The sequence below is a fragment of the Pimephales promelas genome, chromosome 2 (assembly GCF_988280905.1).
Source record: "Pimephales promelas chromosome 2, fPimPro1.hap1.1, whole genome shotgun sequence".
NCBI lineage: Eukaryota > Metazoa > Chordata > Actinopteri > Cypriniformes > Leuciscidae > Pimephales > Pimephales promelas.
The window spans coordinates 14,955,405-14,977,257 of NC_142770.1; the positions used below are offsets into that span (position 1 = coordinate 14,955,405).

Consider the following 21,853-nt stretch of genomic DNA (forward strand, 5'->3'; position numbering starts at 1 on the left):
TGTGATGATAAAATCGGTGCTCTGACATCATGATTGACAGCTGTGATTGACAGGTTCTCTGTGCGAGGTAGTCACGATTATGTGGTTAGTAGTTGTATTTACCTGATTTTAACGAGGTTCTGCAATCAGCAGACAACATTGGAGAAGAACGAAGCAGACAGAGGACACTTAATGAAAGTGCGGGGCGTGTGCTTGCGTTTGATTCAGCGCGAAGGAGGGCGCGGCCTTGATTTCGCGGCTTTACTTCCTGCTCACGACTGCGCAAATACTGGTCCCGAAACACGCAAGTGCGCAGACTCAGTGTAACAGAGTCACTGGAACAGAATGAGACAGACAGTGATTAATTATTATTATTTGAAAGAGATTGTGAATAAAACTACTGTATATTGTAATGGCAAAACTAATTAAAAGAAAATAGTTGACCTTGTTTCTGCTTCTGGGGTTTTAAAATTGCTCATTATTAAAATTGCTTTTATTTTATAAACTTGTTAGTTTTATAAAAACACTAAAAATAATAAACACTGGCTCTCAAATTTAACTTAATGGACAGGGATGCCAAAACTAAATTAATCAAAAATGTGCTTTATTACTACATTTGTTCACAAGTAACTTTATTCAAGTTAAAAAAATAATACAAATCAATAGGATTTATGTAATATATTGTAGAATTTAGCTTTTTTTTTTTTTGGTCACTGGTGGCCACCCCATTTGGAGGCAGTGCCCCAGCATGGCCCCCCCACTAAAAATGCTCTAGACACGCCCCTGTATATCTGGCGCTGTGCACGTTATCTCTGTGTGAAAAGCAAGGGAAAGAGACATTGTTAAATTGGTGCTTTGAATAAAGCTCAGAAATCTGTGATCATTGGGTAAAGATACGAACAAACAAACAATGTAATGAACCTTTGCACTTTGGAACGGAGTCACTCCATTCGCCCGTCTCTGTGCAGTGAATGTCACTACTTCCGTCTATCTTTTGGTCATTAGATTCGCACTCAAAGTGAATAACATCACCATAACTTCCCTCCTCTGTGTTGCCCGATGCAGTCACACCCTTATCTGTGCGAATGGCTGGACATGTCACAGCTAGGCAATAAAATATAGAATTAAAAATAGAATAACCAACAAACCAATCACTCAACAAATTATTTTAGTTATAATTCTCAATATCAAAATCGTACATTGACAGATCGGGACAGTATTGTCCCATCCTTGAGTTCTGCAGGTACGCTGATTGAATCTGCTTGTCATTTCAAACCTGTGAACACAAGGTTAAATTGAAAAGGATAGCTTGTATGTCCTACAATGGAAAAGAGAATAAAAAGCATAAAGCACATTTACCCTTTCTTGCACGTATACAACACTGTTGCTCCAAAAACAAACTCAGACCCTGCTACAAGTTTAAAATCACCATTTGGTGTGTCCCCTGGGTGAGTGCATTTTTTCTCTGCAGAAATCAGAAATCAAAGTTTTACTCTGCATTATGACATTGATTTATTCATCAAAAAAATGATGTGGTCATTGGTGACCATTTTCTCACTTGCACATTGTTGCGCAATGGATGTCTTCCATTCTCCTTTTTCACATTTTATTGTGTACATTCCAATGAAACCTGTCATGCAGGTCAGCTTCACTGTTTCACCTTCATTGTATGACTCTTTCGCAACTGGTTCTGTGTTTTTATGGGGAATCTGTTCTCGACTGCATACTGAGAAACAAAAACAAATGTTACACAAAGAAGTAACTGTCATTATGTATTAAATGATATACTACTTGCACAGTCAAAACACCTTCTAAAGCTATCATTTGGGAAGTGCATACAATACAATATCAAATCTAAATGAAAAAGACATTCCAAAAACCCAACAAAAAGCGCTTACCTTAACTGTCACCGTCCCGGTACCGGGACGCCTAACTTTACTTCACTATATTTCTATTAAATCTTAATCTAATTATGACAAATTCTATATTGTTGGAAAGGTCTAAGACTTCTAAATAAATATTCTACCCCTGTTTTGTGTTACAAATTATGTAGGAAGAGTAATTGATGAATTTATGACAAGAGTGCACCTCAAAAAATCTGCATCATAACAGGAGGTCTGACCTTTGTCACACCCACTTTTGACCTTTGTCACATGCACCACTTTTAATCTTTGAAACTTCTGTTTTTATGCTAAAAGTTCATAATAAAACATAATCTAGTATTTTTCAATAAAAATACAAATATATAATATAATATTATCCTCTAAAAATTATAATATATTATCCTCTAAAATATAATATAATTTTTTATCGCCTTTTTTATTATATCACATATTTTAGTAGTTATCATAAATTAGGTATCATCTGAAAGCTTATAAACTCAGAATTCATCCTGTGAACACCGTTTTATAGTTGAACATTGCGTTACCATAGAAACCGTACTTATTTTATCAGACTCCTCCCCTTTTGAGCATCATTATACTGTATTTCATAATTTATGATCAAAACCTTTTCTAATCTTGACAAAACACATATTGTCAGAAAGGTCTGAGTCTCAAAGTTACAAATTTTGTGACAAAATTGATATTTGGACAGAAATTTATTAATTTGTTAAGGCAGAATATATACAACTAAATTCAATGGAATTCAATGGCACCCGGTGGCTATTTTTGGTACTACGCCTAAACAAAATCTCATGGGAACTTCAATTTTTGTGATATCAACTTCAAATTTGGAACATAACTTGGTTAGATTTATGGCTTTGATTTTATAGTAATTTTAGAGTAAAAATATTTTGTAAAATATCAACGCATTCTCACCCCAAGGCGTCACCTTTGACCATGCTTCAATATTTGACGTTTTAGGCGCCCTTTAGCGTCACTTACATGACGCGATCCTACGGCGTCATCTAACTGACGCTAAAGGAAAGCGTCTGTTAGATGACGCGGTTAGGTTTAGGTGTGGGGTGGGGGTAGGGTACACGCGATCCTAGGTCGTCATCTAACTGACGCTAAAGGGCGCCTAAAGCGTCAGATATTGAAGCATGTCCAAATGCTTCCCAAGGCGTCAGTTAAGTGACGCCTTGGGGGTGAGAATGGGCTGAAAATATATATTTTATATAAAATAAAAAATATATAGACAGTATATTTGATTTACTGTGAATTTAAACTTCCATAACTTTTTCATACTTTCATTTTTTAAAGTGTTTTCACTTCAGAAATAATCTGCTGAGTGTTTCCTTTAAAACAAGACCACATTTGGGTATATATTCCAAAGCATTCTTAAATTACAACCATTTAAGTGTGAATAGTGCATTTTAACCCCCATTCTCAAAAAGGGGGGTGACAGTTAAGGGGTTAAGAAAAACAACCAAAAGATGAAGCCGAGGAGTTTTACTGGAACTCTCATTTTGAGCTCAATTCACAAGTGCGTTTTTTTTTTGGGTCTGTCTCTGATACTCTTGTCTGCTTGGCGATCAACAAGTTAATCATTTAGAAAAGTCAAAGTGAGGTTTTTCCTACACCAGATCACTCTGATGCATCAAAACGTATTTGTCATTTGCACACACCAAAAGAAAAGTTATTTTAGAGAAGTCAGACTTCTTGAGTCTATATTTATGCAACATATGAACAGGAAGCAAAGGGCAGGTTCCAGAATAATTGTCATGCACTGTAAAAAAAAATACTTTCAAGATTTGTTATCAACATTTTTTCTTTTGTCAAATCAACTTAAATAATTTCTTTAGTTATTTTGAGTTTCTTGTGATTAAATCAATCTCCTTCATTGTATTAACTCACTTTTTCCAGTTCAATCAACTTAAAATTTCTAGGCAACCAGGTTACTTACTTTTTTAAGTTAAACCAACAATATTTTTTTACAGTGTGTTTGAATCTTAACTTATCCTGTAACAGTTTTTCACTGGATCATGCTTGAATCAAATCATAAAATACAATGCAATAAATAAATCTGCCCCATAGAGCATTGGAAAAGAATGAGATTGATGAAGATTCACAACACTTTCAAACTTTTAAACATTTCAAAAATACAGTCATTGCAAAATGAGTATGTAACTGCCATTGCAAAATGTGTCCATTTGAATTGAGCAATCTATTGAACTGGAACAATACGTCGCAGAAGTGTATGACACAAAGTATTCAACAGTCTACTTTTTATTTTTATTTTCTCTTATGGCCTAGAATAGATGATCCTCCTCATGTCACATTACATAAAACAAACATAAAACAAACAAACCTGGATGTCATTTACTGGATCTTACTTACTAGACTTTTGGTAAACACAGAGTTGCACAGTATGTGTATGTAGTTTCAAAAAAGCCAGCGTTAGTTTTTGTGTATGTCTGTGTGTGTGTGTGTGTTGCACATCCATAATTGCAAATGCGACGCGATTACAACTCTAAATGTATCAAATAACCATACCAAGACGTACTGGTCCATTCTCATTTGTGTTTATTCTGCCGGAGTCTCTTCGTACTATTTATATATTCCGATTCAAACGTACACTGAATGCCATTCAAAACAGCGCGTCTCTCAGCCTGTCTGCTTAGAGTGACTGCCGATAGGTATCAAGTTACGCCCTCATCCAAAGGCAGGGCGGGGATACGCAGCTCATTTGCATTAAGGTGGTAAACCTCCAAAACAGCTCATTTTTAAAGAGGCCCCAAAATGACATTTTCAAATGGTTATAATAAATTAACTGTGGGGTATTTTAAGCTGAAACTTCACAAATAAAGCCACACTGCGGAACTTTTGGCCACTAGGGCCGCTCGACCTGTAACTTTCATGTCTAGTGTCCCTAGAGGCCACAAGCTCCGCAGCACTGTCGTAAATTAAAGTCAACAAACAGTCAACCGGTCAGCCTCTCAAGTCTTTAGATTGTGTGTGCTTGCAGTGTTTGAGGCAAGCAGCCTTGCAGCGCTCGATTCCCTTATAGCAGTCTGCTGAAAAGCGAGTGAGTAGGGTGAGCCCCGTGGGGCTTATCATGTCTGTGTAGCCCCTTTTCCACCAAAGCATTTTGAGAGCCGGTTCGGAGCCGGTGCCTGCACGCGAACCAGTTCTTTGTGTTTCGACAGCCAAAGAACCGGTTCGCGGCCAGGAGAACTGGTTCCAAAGCGGCACCAACTCTTTGCTGGACTAGAACCCTTCTTTTACCACGTCATGCTTACGTCGGGGGCTGGGGCGGGTTTAGATGTGTCCTAAACATCTTTTCTGACCATCGCAAAGCCAGGAGAAACTGCAGAAACACGCAAGCGTTTTTATTTATTTATTTTTTATTTGAAACATAAGCAAAGAAGAAAACTGTAACAATATAGAACAAATAAATGGAAAGAAAAAAGACACAAGACAGGGGTACATAACTTATCAGAAAAGATTACATATCAAACGAAAAGATTAAAAGACTTACATATTTTATTTGTTTTTAAAGTTTTCTTGGTACACGAGTTAGAGATAATCCCAAAGCAATGTACTTGCAAGCGTTTCTAGCGACGTTCATAATGACGTAACGACGTCGTTCCCTGGGCGCTCTAGTCAGTGGAAAAACAAACAGGTTCTGAACGGGTTCACAAGTTGAACCAACTCCGAACCAACTTTGAACCAGCATCAGTTCCGAACCAGGTCTTTTTGGGTGTAAAAGGGGTATGAGTGAATGTGGGCGCGGGACAGCGGACACATTCACTGCACTGAAAACAACATCGGCCTGAGCTGACTGTATGTGTGTTGGTTTATTTTTACAGAAACCGTGGCACATGTGGTGTGTTTGTGGGCACTACTGAGTCGTGGGCACGTTCACTACATTTAATGGAACGTTACATTTGACATGAGTCGATTTTATTTGTGCGAGCCCTGCACTGAGGCTGTGTTTGTGTGTAGAAATGAACACGGGGCTGTGGGCATTTTATTAACACCATCGGCTGTGGCCGGAATACCAGAAAATACTACACTGCTTGCATTAATTTATCTGGGTTACCTTGGAAATGGCATTTGTGTGCAGGCAAGCGTCCACATCGGTCGAGCACCCCTCCTCCTCCGTTAGCTCATGCCAGCGAGCGAAGCGAAAGCTGGAACAATTTTAATTCTCGTCCTGGCTTTTAATTTGCCACTCTCCCCTTTTCTTTGTTTTAGTTTCCTTTGATAAAACCGTTGCCTTCTTCCTTGTGGCTGTTGTTCGGCCATGACGAAAACATACAGATGGCAATCAAACTCGAGTTGAGCACTAACGTCAGAATCTGAGGAAGTTTGGGGTGGTGGGGGAAGTGACGTATGCCTTAAAGCGGTCGAATTTTGTAGTTCTTTTTGTGCTCGGGTTCCTACCCGAAACCCGAAGTTGCAAAGTGATAGTAAAAGCGATACAGACACCTTCAGGCTACGGCAGACGTGTCATTCAACCTATTGTAAGTCGATGTAGCATCTCAATGGGTTTTGGTAATATATCATAAAGGTTGAAGAGTTCCACAGTGTGGCTTTAAAGGTATACCTGAACATCTACGTTTGTGTGAATTCTGTGATCTTAAGGTTGTGGAAGATGAATTTCACTTTGTTTTTTTTATTGTCCTTTATATTATGATTTAAGGAACTCTCTTTTTGAATTAGTTCAGATATATTTTGGAAATGTGAAGGGGAGATTTTGTGTTGGCTGTTTGATAATCATGTTTTTGCTTTGGTAAAATTTATAGAAAAAGCCTGGTGTTTACGGCAAAGTGTTCTGTATCCCGTATGATACGTCATCTCTATTTGTATGTATACTTATGTTTGTGGGTGAGTTATGCTATGTTGGAGACTCTTATATCACGTGGCTGTTTTGGTGATATGTGTGAAGCTGTAGTGTCTAATAAGCCCATGAGGGCTGGGCACCATGAAAGGTGTTTGACACTTAAATAAACAAATCAATCAATCAATCAATCAATCAATCAATCAATCAATCAATCAATCAATCAATCAATCATGTAAATAAATGTGATTTTAGATTTGTACAATTTTAAATAACTCTGGTGTGAAGAAAAATGTTCCACTCCATTTTTTTTTTCATATCGACAGATCCATTGTCCTATACTGGAATTTCATTATATGGCTCAGTGCATTTGTATCTCAGAATGTCTTTATTTTCGTACATCTTTCTCATGTGCCCTAAATTTCTCAAGAAAAAACTATGTGGTGAGTGTCACATTTTCAATGTGTTTAGTGCTGTTTTGTGATCTTGTTTCCCCCTGTCTATTGTGATTTTGGTTCAGTCCTGTTAGTTTTCCCTGTCTGTCTAATTAGTTATTCCCATCACCTGTGTTCAGTTAATTATCCCATTAGTCCCAGTTCTTTTAAGACCTGTATTTTCCCTCAGTTGCTGCGCTTACATGGACCCTAATAATCGGATTGACGGCTCAATCGGACTAAAAAAAACCTTCACCTTAATCGATACGATTGAGCTTGATCCGACTGGAATTTCGATCGGATTGAAAGGGGTGGTTTACTCCTTTTGTAATCCGATCGAGAGAACATGTAAAACACTTGATCGGATTGAAAACCGAAACTAAAAGGACTGCGCATGTGCAACGACGTTGAAATAGCGTAATTAACATTTGGAAAAATCTTATAACAGACTTCATTGCAATGGAACTCGCATCTCCCCTTCATAATTACACATCTGAAACTGACCTCTACCGTCCAACACTTTCTGACCTCTTACAGCTATGAATCCTCTCTCTGTTCTTAACTCCGACTATAACCAACCTACGAATATTTGTGCATTTTAGTTGTTTGCTATCTTTACTGTCACTGTTATGATTATTATTTTCACTTTTATTTTATTTTTTGTTGTTTCATTGTTGTAATTGCTGTTGTTGCTGTCTTTTGCTCTCACCGTTGTGATCACCACTGCCATCATCATTGTCATTTATTATTATTATTATTATTATTATTATTATTATTATTATCAATATTGCCATTGTCAATGCTGTAGAATTAGAATGTTGAACTAGAATTAAGCGTCATTGTCATCACTAATACAATAACTTCCCCCTTATCTCTTCATGGGTTTTTAATGCACCACAACATAGAATAGGAAAAAAAAAAAAAAAAAAAGAATAAGTATATTTGGAAAAACATCGCAAACACCAAGGCAGGCAAGACAGGCGAGAAGTAGTTTTAACGGGACAGCATCTCTGGCCCAATTTGAGACATTCTCGCACTGTACTCCCTCTTTTAATGCACTTTAGACATTGCACATAACACACACACAAAACCCCCCCCCCAGAAAAATAGGAAAAGATAGGGAATGATGAGATGTGGGGGAAGGTTGTCTTATATTATATTATATTATATTATATTATATTATATTATATTATATTATATTATATTATATATATATTATATTATATATCATATTTTGTACAGGATTGACAATGGCAATTGTTACATAGAAGGAAGGATGGAAATAAAAATCTACAAAAACAACAGGGGCAGTATGGTGGTAGTGGGGAGTGGGATGGTGATGGTAATGACAATGGTAATAAATAATAAATGGTTACTTTGTGTACACACGCATACACATAGTACGTACCCACGCTCACTTACACACTTAGATCAAACACTTAAATCACTCTTGCCACTGCTGGAATTATGGATTTACAAGATTGCTCACTACTGCACTATGTTGGTTTGTTTGTATGTATGTCTGACTGTTAAAAAAAAAAGAAAAAAAAAAGAAAGAAATAGCTTAATGACGTGACACACGGAACGAGCTGTTATTCCTGTTGAATAAAGTGTCAAATAAATGAGTGTTCTGTTATTAAAAAATTCCCATTTCACTCAGTGTCTATGAAGTGAAGCAGGACAACGTCCCACCAGTGCTCGTTTTAGATTCTCAGCTAGTGTTTGTTGGTCGTCGACAATGTTTGGTTGTGTATGTGTTTGAAGTCCTGGAGAGTTTTCCTTTGTTCCTGTAAGTTGAGTTTTGAAATAAATCAACTATATTGAAGTTCTCGTGTCCTCATCTTTGGCATCCTACGTTTACATTTACATTTGTAAAAAAGGCCCCCTTGTGGCCGCTTAGCATCAGATACTTTTACTGTGACTTTCTCAGACGCCTCGCTTCACCTGGACTCTTAGCCAATCACAAGTTGATTCAGGATCGCTGCACGTGGGTAGTAAGGGTTACATTTCATCAAAGACATAACTAAATGTTTTCTTTTTTAAATTCAATAAGGAACTCTTTTCTTTTGAACTTTCTGCAGCCCATTCTCACCCCCAAGGCGTCACTTAACTGACGCCTTGGGAAGCATTTGGACATGCTTCAATATCTGACGCTTTAGGCGCCCTTTAGCGTCAGTAAGATGACGTCCTAGGATCGCGTGTACCCTACCCCCACCCCACACCTAAACCTAACCGCATCCTCTAACTGACGCTTTCCTTTAGCGTCAGTTAGATGACGCATGGTCAAAGCTGACGCCTTGGGGTGAGAATGCGTTGCTTTCTGTTCAGTTTAGCTGAAACCTCAACAAAAGAGGTCTATAATATCAGATGAATTATTATCCGGATGATAAAGATGAGTCTAGATTAGCTGCAGTCAAACCTGATGACCTCAACTAATTAACATATAGCCTTCATTAGATATCAAATACATAATTTACTCTGTTTCTTTAAGGACTATTCATAACAACATGAACGAAGGAAATAAGACTTTCATATACTGTATATACAGTCAAATGAGAAACACTTTACAACATGCTACACATTTTATAAGAACTACACCTGTTATATATAAAATGTGCATACGACACTTACCTAAAGAATGTATGGGGCCAATAGTGTCACTGGCTTCACTGACTCCCACTTTACCCACTATCCTGTAGCGGATCATGTACTGCTTTCTAAACTCCAATCCCGTCAGAGTAAAGATTTCATCATCTGTGTTTATGACAATCCACTGTTCCTCAGAGCCAGAATCTGCTTTCACCTGCTGGTACTCCACTCTGTACTGAACGGTTTCTCCAGTTGGGGACTTCTGCAGTTTCAGGGACACACTGTCCTTCAGGAACCTCTTCACTTCTGGTGGGGGAGGCTTCGACACAGGCTGGAACTGTGTGTCTATCAGGTTCCCTTTTTCATACAGATAGATAGAGGAGCCTGGACTGGAGGGATCAGAGATGGCAGAAATAATGAATCGATATCCCTTTTCATCTTTATAATTCTCTGAAAAACTTCTGAAAAGAGATAAGTTCTTTCTCATTTTTGAGACGATAACAGGATCGTTGAACCACTTTGTTATAGATGCTAACGTGCTAGACTGTGGTTTCATTGCCACATTTAGCCCTTCAAACTCAACAGATTCCAGAAAACTCTTCAGAGTTGAGAGATCTGGGTCTTCATCCTTCAGAGATGTGAAGGTCAAGCACACCACAACATCAATACTAGGATTAAAGAGGATGGTGTTGAGTTGGTTTGAGTCTTCAGTTCGGATTCCCTTCAGTATCTCAGTGTGAGCACTCAAGAGGTTAAGTTCAGTCTTTGCATGATCTAACCACTGGTTAAGTATGTCAGCATTAAAGGGGGAACTGTAGTGGATCTTCAGGATGTTTTCCAATGAATTTTGCTCCATCTCTCCTCCTCGTATAGCAGGCAATACCTTGGCCACTGCTTTCAGGAGCACCGTTTTGTAAATGTTAAGAGAGCGCTGAAATAAAAGGAGCCTCTCTTTGATGTCTTTGAAAACATTTACAATTGGTTTTCTAGACAGGTCGTTGCATGTCCTCTCTACTTCTCCCAGCTTCTCGATTATATCTTCAGTGCTGAAAACCAGACTTGTGCTAATTTCTCTCTCCAACTGAGCTGCTTTTGTATCCAGAAGAGAAAGAGGATAGAGCCAGACTTTTATTGGAACTGCATTCTGTGGATTCTCCTTCAGTATATTGGGGAGCTTCTTGTACAGCTCTAGGGCCTCCATGTAAGTGGTGGGGTTCTGATCAAGGCGGAAGTCACCATGAAATGTGCACGTAGTCTTCTCAGCTACTTTCTTTTGACCATCTGTCATTTTCACAGCTCCTTGTCCCTCAATGGAAAATAGAGGGATTTTCTTGACCATGACATTCAGTTCTCCCTCAATCTCCTGCTTTTCTTCCTCTTCTGAAAATGTCCGATCAAACACCATGATGGCCTGAGCTCCATATAGTACACCTGTGACCACATGAGTTGCAGTTTTCTGGTCAAAGACCTGAGGGTAAGTGATCTGACCCAGATGACTCATAGTGAGCTGTTCGAATCTTGTGCTTTCGCTGTAATACATTGTAACTCTGGACTGTTGGTTTGAAGATTTGGTGTTACGCAGGAACATGGCAGATCCTCCCACCTCCACTAGCCCTCCCAAGAAGCTGGCCTTCAAGGAAGCGGTCACATCCAGGAGACTGGACTTACTTGAGAGAGAGTCTGAGCTACTGAACTTCAAATCTGTCCTTGACTGTGGACGATTGTCCAAATCTTCAATCAGTGACTTCTTATCCCACAGAGTGACACCTGAAATGACAAATTACTTTTAGATTTATGTACGAGGAAGTTATGTACTGTTGAAGAAACATGCAGGTTTTAAAGTGTTGTTACACAAGGTTTGGCAACAATTAGTGATGCAATATTTGATGAAGAGGGGAAAATAAACTTTTATTTATTTTAGGTTTGTAAAGCACCTGGAATGAAGGTATCCTTGCGGCAGTCATAAAGCATACCAGGAAACAGAGGTCTTCCTAGAGCTGGCACTTTCATGGTCTGTGATGCCAGGGCTGCAGTAAATAACAATTAAAAGATATCATTTGTATTTAGAATATTTCTCATATCTTGACAAGTTGCCAGCCACTGCCAGCATTTTTGATAATTTTCACAAAAATTTTCATTACCCCCAGAATATTTTGTTGCATGAATATCTCAAACATACAACATTTAAAAAGAAAGAGCACACCCTCTGCTTTAAAAAACAAAACAAAAAAAAGGTTTTAGTCTAGGTTAATGCATTTGTTTTAAAGTAAAAAAAAGCAACAATTCGAGCAAAAAGCTGAGAAAATCGTGTTTTTGTCTGGATCTAATTCAGAACGATGATCAAAACATAGATGGATAGAGTAAATTGGGTCGACACCCTCATAGCTGGCACAGTCCTATAGCTTGTCTTGGGTCAACTTTTCTTTCAGTAACATTTGGCAGTTTTGATTAATAAGATATTTAATTTTGATGAATTAATGTTTCTGCTTTTTTTCACATGTGTTTTGATCAGGAGATTCTGTACTCTTACAGAAGATGCATAATAGTGCCCCCTACCTTAAAACAGTGAAAACATGAAAAGCTGGAAATTTCGGTTAATGGTGGGGAAAGGGTTAATAATGAAGAAATCCATTTTAAAAAATAGACGCAAGCAGCAATATGGAGTCTCTTACATCAATCACCAGAGCGAACTGTGTTTGCAGCCCATATTCAGGCAGATTCTTGTTCCTGATTTTGGCAGAAACCAAACTGCTCTCCCAGAGGGCAATTTACATTCTGGAGATTTGGAAACATTGTGTCTTGTCCCTGAAAGGTAACAGCTCATAGATTCTGATCTCTCAGCTCAGGATGTTGAGACACTTTTGACTTCCAGAGCTCCCACCACAAGAAAATCGTTTGACCTAAAATTACAGTTCCTTTTAAGGATCTTTCTGTGGTCCTGAAAACTCCTTTCGTCATGCCCATTGCTCTGATCTATTTTTAAACCATATGAAATTGGAAATTATTCTAATGATTTTTTCGTAAATAAAGTTGATAAATTCAGAGAAGAAATGATGTTTGGCAGAACCAGTTTACCAATGTAACGCTCGAATTCACAGAGGATGAAGATTAAGATAATTCCAAGGTTTATTAAACAACAGAAAGAGCCACAACACAAAACAGTAAATCGTTGAGCTCACTGACAGGTCAGGGTGTTATCGTGTGCAAATCGCGGGGGATTAGCGGACGATGAAAGCTTGCCAATCTGTTGGTATGAAAGAGCCAACGACGCAGCGAAAACACTCGCCGAGCCCAGAAAAATAACTAGCATGCTATCCAGGGGTGCGTTTCCCAAAAGCATCATTAGCCAACTATGGTCGCAAGTTCCGTCGTTGCCAATAGAGTTCAATGGAAATTGCGATCAACTTGCGACCATAGTTGGCTAACGATGCTTTCGGGAAACGCACCCCAGATTGATATCCAGAGCCGTCGCGCGAGTCAACCTCAGTGATGTCATGAGTACAGCCAATCATAGCAAGGTCACCAGGTAAATATAAGTTTTTCTTATTTTTGCATTTTTTTTTCTCAGAGCAAATCATTGTGCAAATGGTGTGCAGCACTAGTTTCTGTTTGACGTCCATATTCACATGTTGTGTTCTCTTCTTCGCTGGGTATTGGCGTACGTGCTGTTTCTGGTTCGTTTTATTGCGTGGTTTTTCGTGACAAAACGTGGTTTGTAGACAAGATAGAATCGTTGGGTGACAGAGCTGTTGTCAACTCGTTATTTATTTGATCATTTTCAGGATTTAAACCGTACCATAGTACTGAAACAGCTCACAGATGATTTGCTCTTATCATCCGATCGTGGTTGTAGTGTCAACTCGTGTAGTGAGTTACCTCCTGTTGTGTATCAATCATGTTGTGTTGTGTGGTGTGAACAGCTAAAACACTTGAACACTCCTGATTTCACAGAGAGCAAGTCATGTAGTGTGAACCGCACAGTTCAGCCCGACGTTTTAAAATCATGTAGTGTGAACTAGGCATTAGTGCACACACATTAGGAGCAGAGTAGGGAGTAGTGAACACATGTGGATACACACTCGGAGCAGCGGGCAGCCTGTTTGGCGGGAACAATTCCCCTTGGGAGAAGGGACCCTTGCTAAAGGGCACCTTAGTATTTTTCTGCCGGTACTGGAATTGAACCAGCAACCTTTGGGTAACCAGTCCAACTATCTAACCAGGTCATGACAAACCATTGATGACTGGTAGTGTGCAGGTCGGAAACATGAGGGATGCTGTGAAGTGTAGTACCGTAGAGGTGTGACAGCCAGTGGTGTAACTTTGTTTTAAAATGTGGGTGGGACAGGTAACGTTAGGTGTGTGTGTGGTAAATTATATAAAATAGTACATTGTACAACATTAGCTAGAGAACACAGAAGTTTTGTGAGGGAGGCAAAAGATTCGAAAAATATATATTTTTTCTCCCATCCTAAATTTTTGCACCACCGTGTCCATTTAGGGGCTCCATACTTTTCATACAATATAAAGATAATAAAAAGCACAAAGCACATTTACCCTTTCTCTAGGGTACTGTATACAACACTGTTGCTCCAAAAACAAACTCAGACCCTGTTATAAGATTCAAATCGCCATTTGCTGTGTCCCCTGGTTGATTGCATTTTATCTTTACAGAAATCAAACAAGTTTTACTCTGCATGCTATCAACCAAAAATGATCTGGTCATTGATGATGCGAAATTGATAATTTTCTCACTTGCACATGGTCCCTCAATGGATGTCTTCCATTCTCCTTTTTCACAGTTTAATCTATACATTACACAGCTCAGCTTCACTGTTTCACCATAATCCTATAACATTTTCGACATAACTTTGTACATTAAATTCTGAGGCACATGCAAAAACTAGTCAACACTCTCTAAAGCTACAGTCTGGTAAGTACATATAAAATAACATGTATATTCAAGTCAATAAAATCTAAATTAAAAAGACATTCAAATAAATAACAACAACAACAAAAAAACACTTGCCTTGACTTTGGGCAAAATTTAAGGAAAACAACCAAAAGACGAAGCCGAGGAGTTTTACAGGAGCTCTCATTTTGATCTCAATTCAGATCTCAATTTTTGATCTCTGATACTCTTGTCTGCTTTGGGATCAACAAGTTAATCATTTACCAAAGTCAAAGAGAGGTTTTCATTACACCAGACCACACTGTGCACAAACAAAATTTAATATAATTGAAACAACAAGAAATCTTGTCTAATGCAGCAATTCTTATTAGCCATTTAAACACACCAAAATAATAACTTACTTTAGAGAAGTAAAAATTCATGCTGTCATAATTACAGTATTCAACACACGAACACCAAAACATGCCATGTTCGTCTCCGAACTCAATCTGTTAATGTTATTTACTGGCTCATGTTCTTCTTGAATCAAATCATAAAGTACATTATGGTGAACAAATATGTCCCATAAAGCATAACGAGTGAGATTGAAGAAGATTCACAACACTTTTGAACTTTTAAACCTTGCAAAAGTACAGACAAATGTATATGTAACTGCAATTGCAAAGAATTAAGCAATCTATTGAACTGAAGAAAAAAAAAGAGATGCAAAAGAAGAGTTTGAGCCTGTACAGTATTCGTCTGACATGCTTAAACTGTTGTTGTCTTTTATGAACTATGATCCTCCTTATCTCACATTACAAAGAAAAAAAAAACTGGATGTCATTTACTGGATCTTACTTACTGGACCTTTTTGGTAAACACTGAAAATTGTTAAACTCAGGGTCTTTAACTTTGTTTGCAAATGGTTGTCATGTGATAACAGATACACGTATTTTTCCCCCCAATAACTATCAAAAAAAGAGATCTTAACCTTCAGAAAGTCCTGACTGACCATAAATGTCAAACTTAATATTATAAGAAGTTTATAATTTAGGTTCTGAGGTTTGTGATTATGCAACCCTGTTATCAGAATTTGAGATGTGAGAATATTAAAAACCTTGAATTAATAACATAAACATAACATTACTCTGTCAGGCTCTAGCATGACGGCATAAAATAACTCTAACACAACTCTCGCATAACTCTAGCACAACTAACTCTGAGGCTTTTTTCGGGTCTAAGTTTTTTAACTCAAATGTTTGTCCAGCCTCCTGGATGGGTTCTGACCAATTAGACACTATCATTATTTGAGAGGTGGTATTTCCTTCAGCTCTCATCGTAAATCATGCGTTATCTGTGATCCCCTTACTCTCCAGCTTTAGCAGAGAGACTATACATTTTGACATGACTATTATAAGAACACATTTTACACAGATTTCACTCAAGCCATTTTCTGAATTAAGAATCTTACTGATAGGAAACACAATACACTTTCATTCACACATCTAATAGTTATAACAATTATATGACTTATGATCTAAGCATAATAGACACAATATGCAGAATTCTGGATATCGTAAATCTTCCACCGCCATGCAGAGAAAAACTCTTCGAAAGGGTTTAGAAATTGAGAGTATGGTGTGTAGTGAACTTTTTCTTCCAAAGTGGAGAATAATCAGAAGCACAGACCAGGAGACGTTGAGGTATCTTTCAGGCAGAAATTCTTTATTGCGTCGCTGTAGTCATCTCAAAAATCGTCTATAACTAAAACTAAAATACAGAACTGTTCTTTTACGTTTCAAGGGGGGAGGAATTACATTGAGGAGGGGACTCTTGAAACAAAGCAAATGTAAATGTAAGATTTAGCTGGTTACTGGAAATTCCTCAGCCCTGATATCATCAGCATAGCGGTTATTCGGAGCCTGACTAGATTGGTCAAACCTTTACAGTCTCAGTAGCCATCAAGAGTTTCAGCAATCTGAAAGCAGTATTAGCCAGATATCACCCCCCTCCTCACCTTTTAATATCATTTAATAAATGTGTATTCCTTCAGTTGTTTTAAATGTATAATGTAGAGAACTGTTTAGACTTCTTACAAATGCAAACTGAGTATAAAGCATATAGTGTGTTTGCAGTTTTGCAGACTTGGTCTGAAGATCCGGTACATGAGTAAATGAGTTTCATTGAGTTGAGTCAGTGAATGAGTTTCACTGAGCGGGCTTTAAGTTACACTTCAGTGTGTAAGGAGTTAAAAAAACAAATCTGTAACATCTTTCATATTACTGTAACATTAGCAAGAAAATTGAAGCATTAAGCAAGTGTATGCGTGTATGTGTGTGTTGCTCTGCAGCAGTGTGTCTGTCCATCTTCATTCAGATCTGTGGGATGATAATAAATGCAGTTACTTGTGGACATATTGATTTTAATCAGTTTATACTTCATTACAGGATGTTTTTGCACTGCAAAATAAACTCTGAAAGCAGAACATTTTTTGTGAAATCAAATGTAGTTAGTACATTATCAAAATGTTTAATAGTTTTTACCTCGGTGTTTTACTCCCACTTTTTCAATTTGTGTCTTAATGACCTGAAAAAAGAAGAATTCATTTAATTTTCAATAATATCAATAAAAAAGGGGTCAATTTTTAAACAATTCAGTAAGGATGCATTAAATTGACCAAAAGTGACAGTAAAGAGATTTCTAAGGGTTCAAAACATTTTCTATTTTAAATAAACTCTGTTCTTTTGAAGTTTCTATTTAGTTTAGCGGTCCGTAATATAAAACATAAAACCTCAACATAAGTAGATTATTCATTATTATCAGGATGATAAAGTTAACTTATTAACAATGAAAATACACAAACACAGAAATAGTGTAATATACAATACATTATTGACTTATGTAAAATGTGCCCAACATTTCAGAGACGAATCACAACATGATTTTTGCTTTGCTGTGAGGAAATTGTATATGTTAAATAATACTGTAACATTAATATTTGCACATACCAGCACACAGTGGGTTTGGTGTCCATCCGTCTCGTGTGCATGTGGCCTCGAACCTTTGATCCTTTTCAGGCATGCAAAAGTAAGATCTTGTTGCTCCTAATTTCAGATCTCCAATGAAGTAATATTCTGGCCATGACACATGCTGGTCATGTGGAACTTTACATTTATATCCTAAAACAAGATTTACATTATTTTACATTAATAACATGCAATAAGTTCAGTATGAAATTTTGAAGTGTTTCTCTTACATTCAAAACAATTTTCAACATTTAATGCTTTTCAATTAATAGTAAAATTCCATCAAATCCAATTGAATAACCCTTACATATTGTTAATACTATGAATTAATTAAATTATTGAAAAACCTGAGCTTAAGAAAACATTTTGTATAAAGCTTAAACTTAAATTTAAACATTTTCATTTTTTTTAAATTCATGAATAAGAATCACATGAACCATTTCCTTATTCAATTAAAATATTTCTACAAAATGTTTTATTACGCTCATTTTTTTCTACCAATTTAAAATGATTTATTTATAATATAAATAGTGTTTCAATGTCATTTATTAAGTTAAATAATTTTCACACACTGCAACATTAAAATGAGCACACATTGAGTTATCATTGTGAAGATATATAATGATTTGAATATTGAAAAAGTTATAGTATCTGTAAAATACATTATCATATCATACCATTTATCATACCAGTGCATTCCTGTATGCCTGTCCATTGCTTCTGGGAAGTACAGGTGATTTGTACAGGCTGTTCTGGTTCAAACCCAGGATTACATTGATATTGTATTATTGAATTGATGTTGTATTTTGTTCTCTGATCTCCCAAAATCTCTGCATTTCGGATGATTGGTGCTGCACACGTATTTACTGTAAACAAATATCCATCATTAATTAGAATTCATAATTATGATAATGATTCATTTGCATAAAGTGTATCATTAATATTTGCACATACCACCAGCACACAGTGGGTTTGGTGTCCATCCGTCTCGTGTGCATGTGGCCTCTGCTGACATTTGATAATATCCAGACACGCAAGCGTAAGACATTTTTGCTCCCAATTTCTTATCTCCACTGAAGTAATATTCTGGGTTATACACATGCTGGTCACGTGGAACTTCACATCTAATTTCTGAAACAAGATTTACATTATTTTACAGTAACAACATGCAATAAGTTCAGTATGAAATTCTGAAGTGTTTCTCTTACATTCAAAACAATTTTAAGCCATTTTTCAAGATTTAATGCATTTCAATTAGTAAAATTCCATTAAATCCAATTGAATAATCCTTACATATTGTTCATATTATGAATTAAGTAAATAATTAAATTATTTAAAAACTTATTAAACAAACATTTAGTATAAATCTTAAACTTAAATTTAAACATATTTTCATTTTTGTAATTTATGAATAAAAATCACATCAACTAAATTAAACATTTCCTTATTCAGTTCATATTTATACAAAATGTTTTATCATGCTCTATTTTTTCTACCAGATTAAAACTCTTTATTTATAACATGAATAATATGTTTCAATATCAATTATTAAGTTAAATAATTTTCACAAACTGTAACATTAAAACAAGCACATAATACATTGAGTTATCATTGTGAAGATATATAATGATTTGAATATTGAAAAAGTTCAAGTGTCTGTAATATACATTACCCTACCAGTGCATTGCTGTATTCCTGTCCATTGATTCTGGGAAGTACAGGTGATTTGTACAGGCTGTTCTGGTTCAAACCCACGATTACATTGATATTGTATTCTTGAATTGATGTTGTAAATTATTCTCTGATCTCCCAAAATCTCTGCATTTCTGATGATTGGTGCTGCACACGTGTTTACTGTAAACAAATATCCATCACATTAAATAGAATTCATATAATATTGTAATGATTCATTTGCACAAACTGTATCATTAATATGAGCACATACCAGCACACAGTGGGTTTGGTGTCCATCCGTCTCGTGTGCATGTGGCCTCTGCTGACATTTGATCATATCCAGACGTGCAATAGTAAGATATTCTTGCTCCCAATTTCTTATCTCCTCTGAAGTAAGATTCTGGCAAATACACATGCTGGCCACGTGGAACTTCACATCTAATTTCTGAAACAAGATTTACATTATTTTAAGAATATGCAGTTCATCAATAAATGCAGAAGTGTTTCTCTATAATCTTACCCGCACACACAGGCTCATGATCCCACTGTCCATTCTCTCCACATGTAAATGATTTGCTGTTTTCTTTTGTTAGAAAGATCCAGTGTCTTTCAGTGCAGGTGATTTCCACACTTTCTCCAGCTCTGAAAATAGTTTTTCCCTCCGGGTTGATCCTTTTTACTCCATATGTGGTCGACTTAAGCTCACAAGTTACTTCTGTACAAAACATAATCATGTAGAAATAAGGGTGAGAAGAGATGGAGCATCAAAAATGTGTGAAACTGTATTTGCACGTTTGTCTTTTGCAGGAAACAAATGATTCTGACAAATAAAATAAAAGTAGTCCTGAAATAGCGTTCCATAAACCAATAAATAGAGTATCAATTTAAACAAGTCCCTAAATAAGTAAAGGCACGTTTTTAATTTTGAGAACTTTTAGATATATTTGCTATTATCTATTAACTATCTAAAAATTAAGCAAGCAAGTAGAAAGTAGTTAGTAAGTAGTATGTAGTTGTTAGCTGACTAAGTAGTTATCAAATGATAATGCTTTGCAAATGTTGTTACCTCATGATTTTCCCCAATAAAAAAATGTTAATTTTAAACAAAGAAAACAACATTAGTTGGACACTTTCGATAACATTTCAGGAAGAGCAAATAATCTCATTCCCAGTGTTGTAGTCGAGACCACCTCACTCGAGTCCGAGTCGAGTCCGAGACCAGAGAGAGTCGAGTCCGAGTCGAGTCCGAGATCAGTGAGGGTTGATTACCTAATTTACTTTTATTTACCTAGAGAAATCCTTTTTTTTTTTTTTTTTTTTTTTTTTTTACTGAATTTACTTAGAGTTTAAAAAATATGATCAGTTTAGGGTAAAAAGGCCACATATTAGGTGGTGTTAAAAGTAATTTTATTACAATTTGTCATGCGCAGTTACCAGGTAACTCGAAAAAAGTTTTTTTTTGCATAATGAAAGATTTGGAAAACAGGATTTTAGTATTATTTCCCATATTAATTGTTTATTATGTAAAAATAATTGTGCATTACCATCACATTTCGGGTTCAGAGTCCAGCCAAATTTAGCACATCTGGGGACTCCCTCTCTAGGCTTGAACCCTGGTGAACATCTGTAGTTTAATACAGCATCTTTCTGATATTCTTGCATTTTCCCAACAACATAACCATTCGATATATCTGGCGCTGTGCACGTTATCTCTGTGTGAATAGCATGGGAAAGAGACATTGTTAAATTTGTGCTTTGAATAAAGCTCAGAAATTTGTGCAAACAAACAAAAAAATGAAACAATGTAATGAACCTTTGCACTTTGGAACAGAGTCGCTCAATTCGTCCGTCTCTGTGCAGTGAATGTCACTACTTCCTTCTGTCTTTTTCTCAATAGATACACACTCAAAGTGAATAACATCAGCATAACTTCCCTCCTCTGTGTTGCCCGTTGTAGTCACACCCTTATCTGTGAAAGAGTGTTAAAAGGATAGTATACATTTCATTAGAATAACACTCATTTAACTTTTGCTCCAAGTACAACACTGTTGCATCCAAAAACAAACTCAGACCCCTCTGTACATTTAAAATGACCATTGGCTGTGACCCCTGGATGACTGCATTTTGATTTTTTTTTTATCTGAATGATGACAACCAATAAAAAGATATGGTCATTGGTGATGTTTCAATTCCCATAATTCACAGTTTCACAAATTGGTGTCTCGCCGAAAAGCCCAATCACCTTCAAGTGCACTGTTAGCCCGGATTTTTTAATTTAATTAACATTTAATTAAATTATTAAATTTTGATTGCATTACTAATAAAATATAAGGATTTTCTACAATTAAGTAGATTCTGCGCGTCAGGTAACGCCATTTTGCCATGTGTGTGCGAGTTCTAGGAGATTTTGAGAAAGACATAAAAGATATGTTTTATTGCCCATAACAAAATAATCGCAGCCTTTTCAATTTCAAATCGGTTTCAGTGCGATTACATTTAAATTGCAATTAATCTTTCAGCCATACACTTGAAGATGA

At 36.6% G+C, this 21,853-nt stretch overlaps 1 protein-coding gene and 2 long non-coding RNA genes across 3 annotated transcripts; all 3 read right to left on the bottom strand.

Moving 5' to 3' along the window:
* Positions 1–344: 344 nt before the first annotated feature.
* On the bottom strand, positions 345–1,855 carry LOC148995812 (uncharacterized). The gene is made up of 4 exons (XR_016145457.1): positions 1,538–1,855; positions 1,339–1,444; positions 901–1,255; positions 345–791 (listed from the first exon to the last, which is right to left on the bottom strand). It is a non-coding gene; the product is annotated as an uncharacterized LOC148995812 (long non-coding RNA).
* Positions 1,856–9,687: 7,832 nt separating this feature from the next.
* Positions 9,688–14,871, bottom strand: LOC148995813 (neoverrucotoxin subunit beta-like). The gene is made up of 3 exons (XM_089119135.1): positions 14,755–14,871; positions 11,663–11,755; positions 9,688–11,495 (listed from the first exon to the last, which is right to left on the bottom strand). The coding sequence occupies exons 1-3, from the start codon at positions 14,822–14,824 to the stop codon at positions 9,688–9,690; spliced, it is 1,971 nt and encodes a 656-aa protein (XP_088975261.1). The 5' UTR covers positions 14,825–14,871.
* A 1,449-nt stretch (positions 14,872–16,320) lies between these two features.
* LOC148995814 (uncharacterized) lies at positions 16,321–17,212 on the bottom strand. The gene is made up of 2 exons (XR_016145461.1): positions 17,160–17,212; positions 16,321–16,994 (listed from the first exon to the last, which is right to left on the bottom strand). It is a non-coding gene; the product is annotated as an uncharacterized LOC148995814 (long non-coding RNA).
* Between the last annotated feature and the right edge of the window lie 4,641 nt (positions 17,213–21,853).

What these genes read in the sequence shown, in the direction of transcription:
- LOC148995813 (XM_089119135.1), bottom strand. Translation starts at nt 14,824, where the DNA reads ATGAGAGCTCCTGTAAAACTCCTCGGCTTCGTCTTTTGGTTGTTTTCC. An exon ending in AAATTTTGCCCAAAGTCAAG is followed by an intron (nt 11,756 to 14,754) that starts GCAAGTGTTTTT and finishes TATTTACTGCAG; the next exon opens with CCCTGGCATCACAGACCATG. An exon ending in CAAGGATACCTTCATTCCAG is followed by an intron (nt 11,496 to 11,662) that starts GTGCTTTACAAA and finishes TTGTCATTTCAG; the next exon opens with GTGTCACTCTGTGGGATAAG.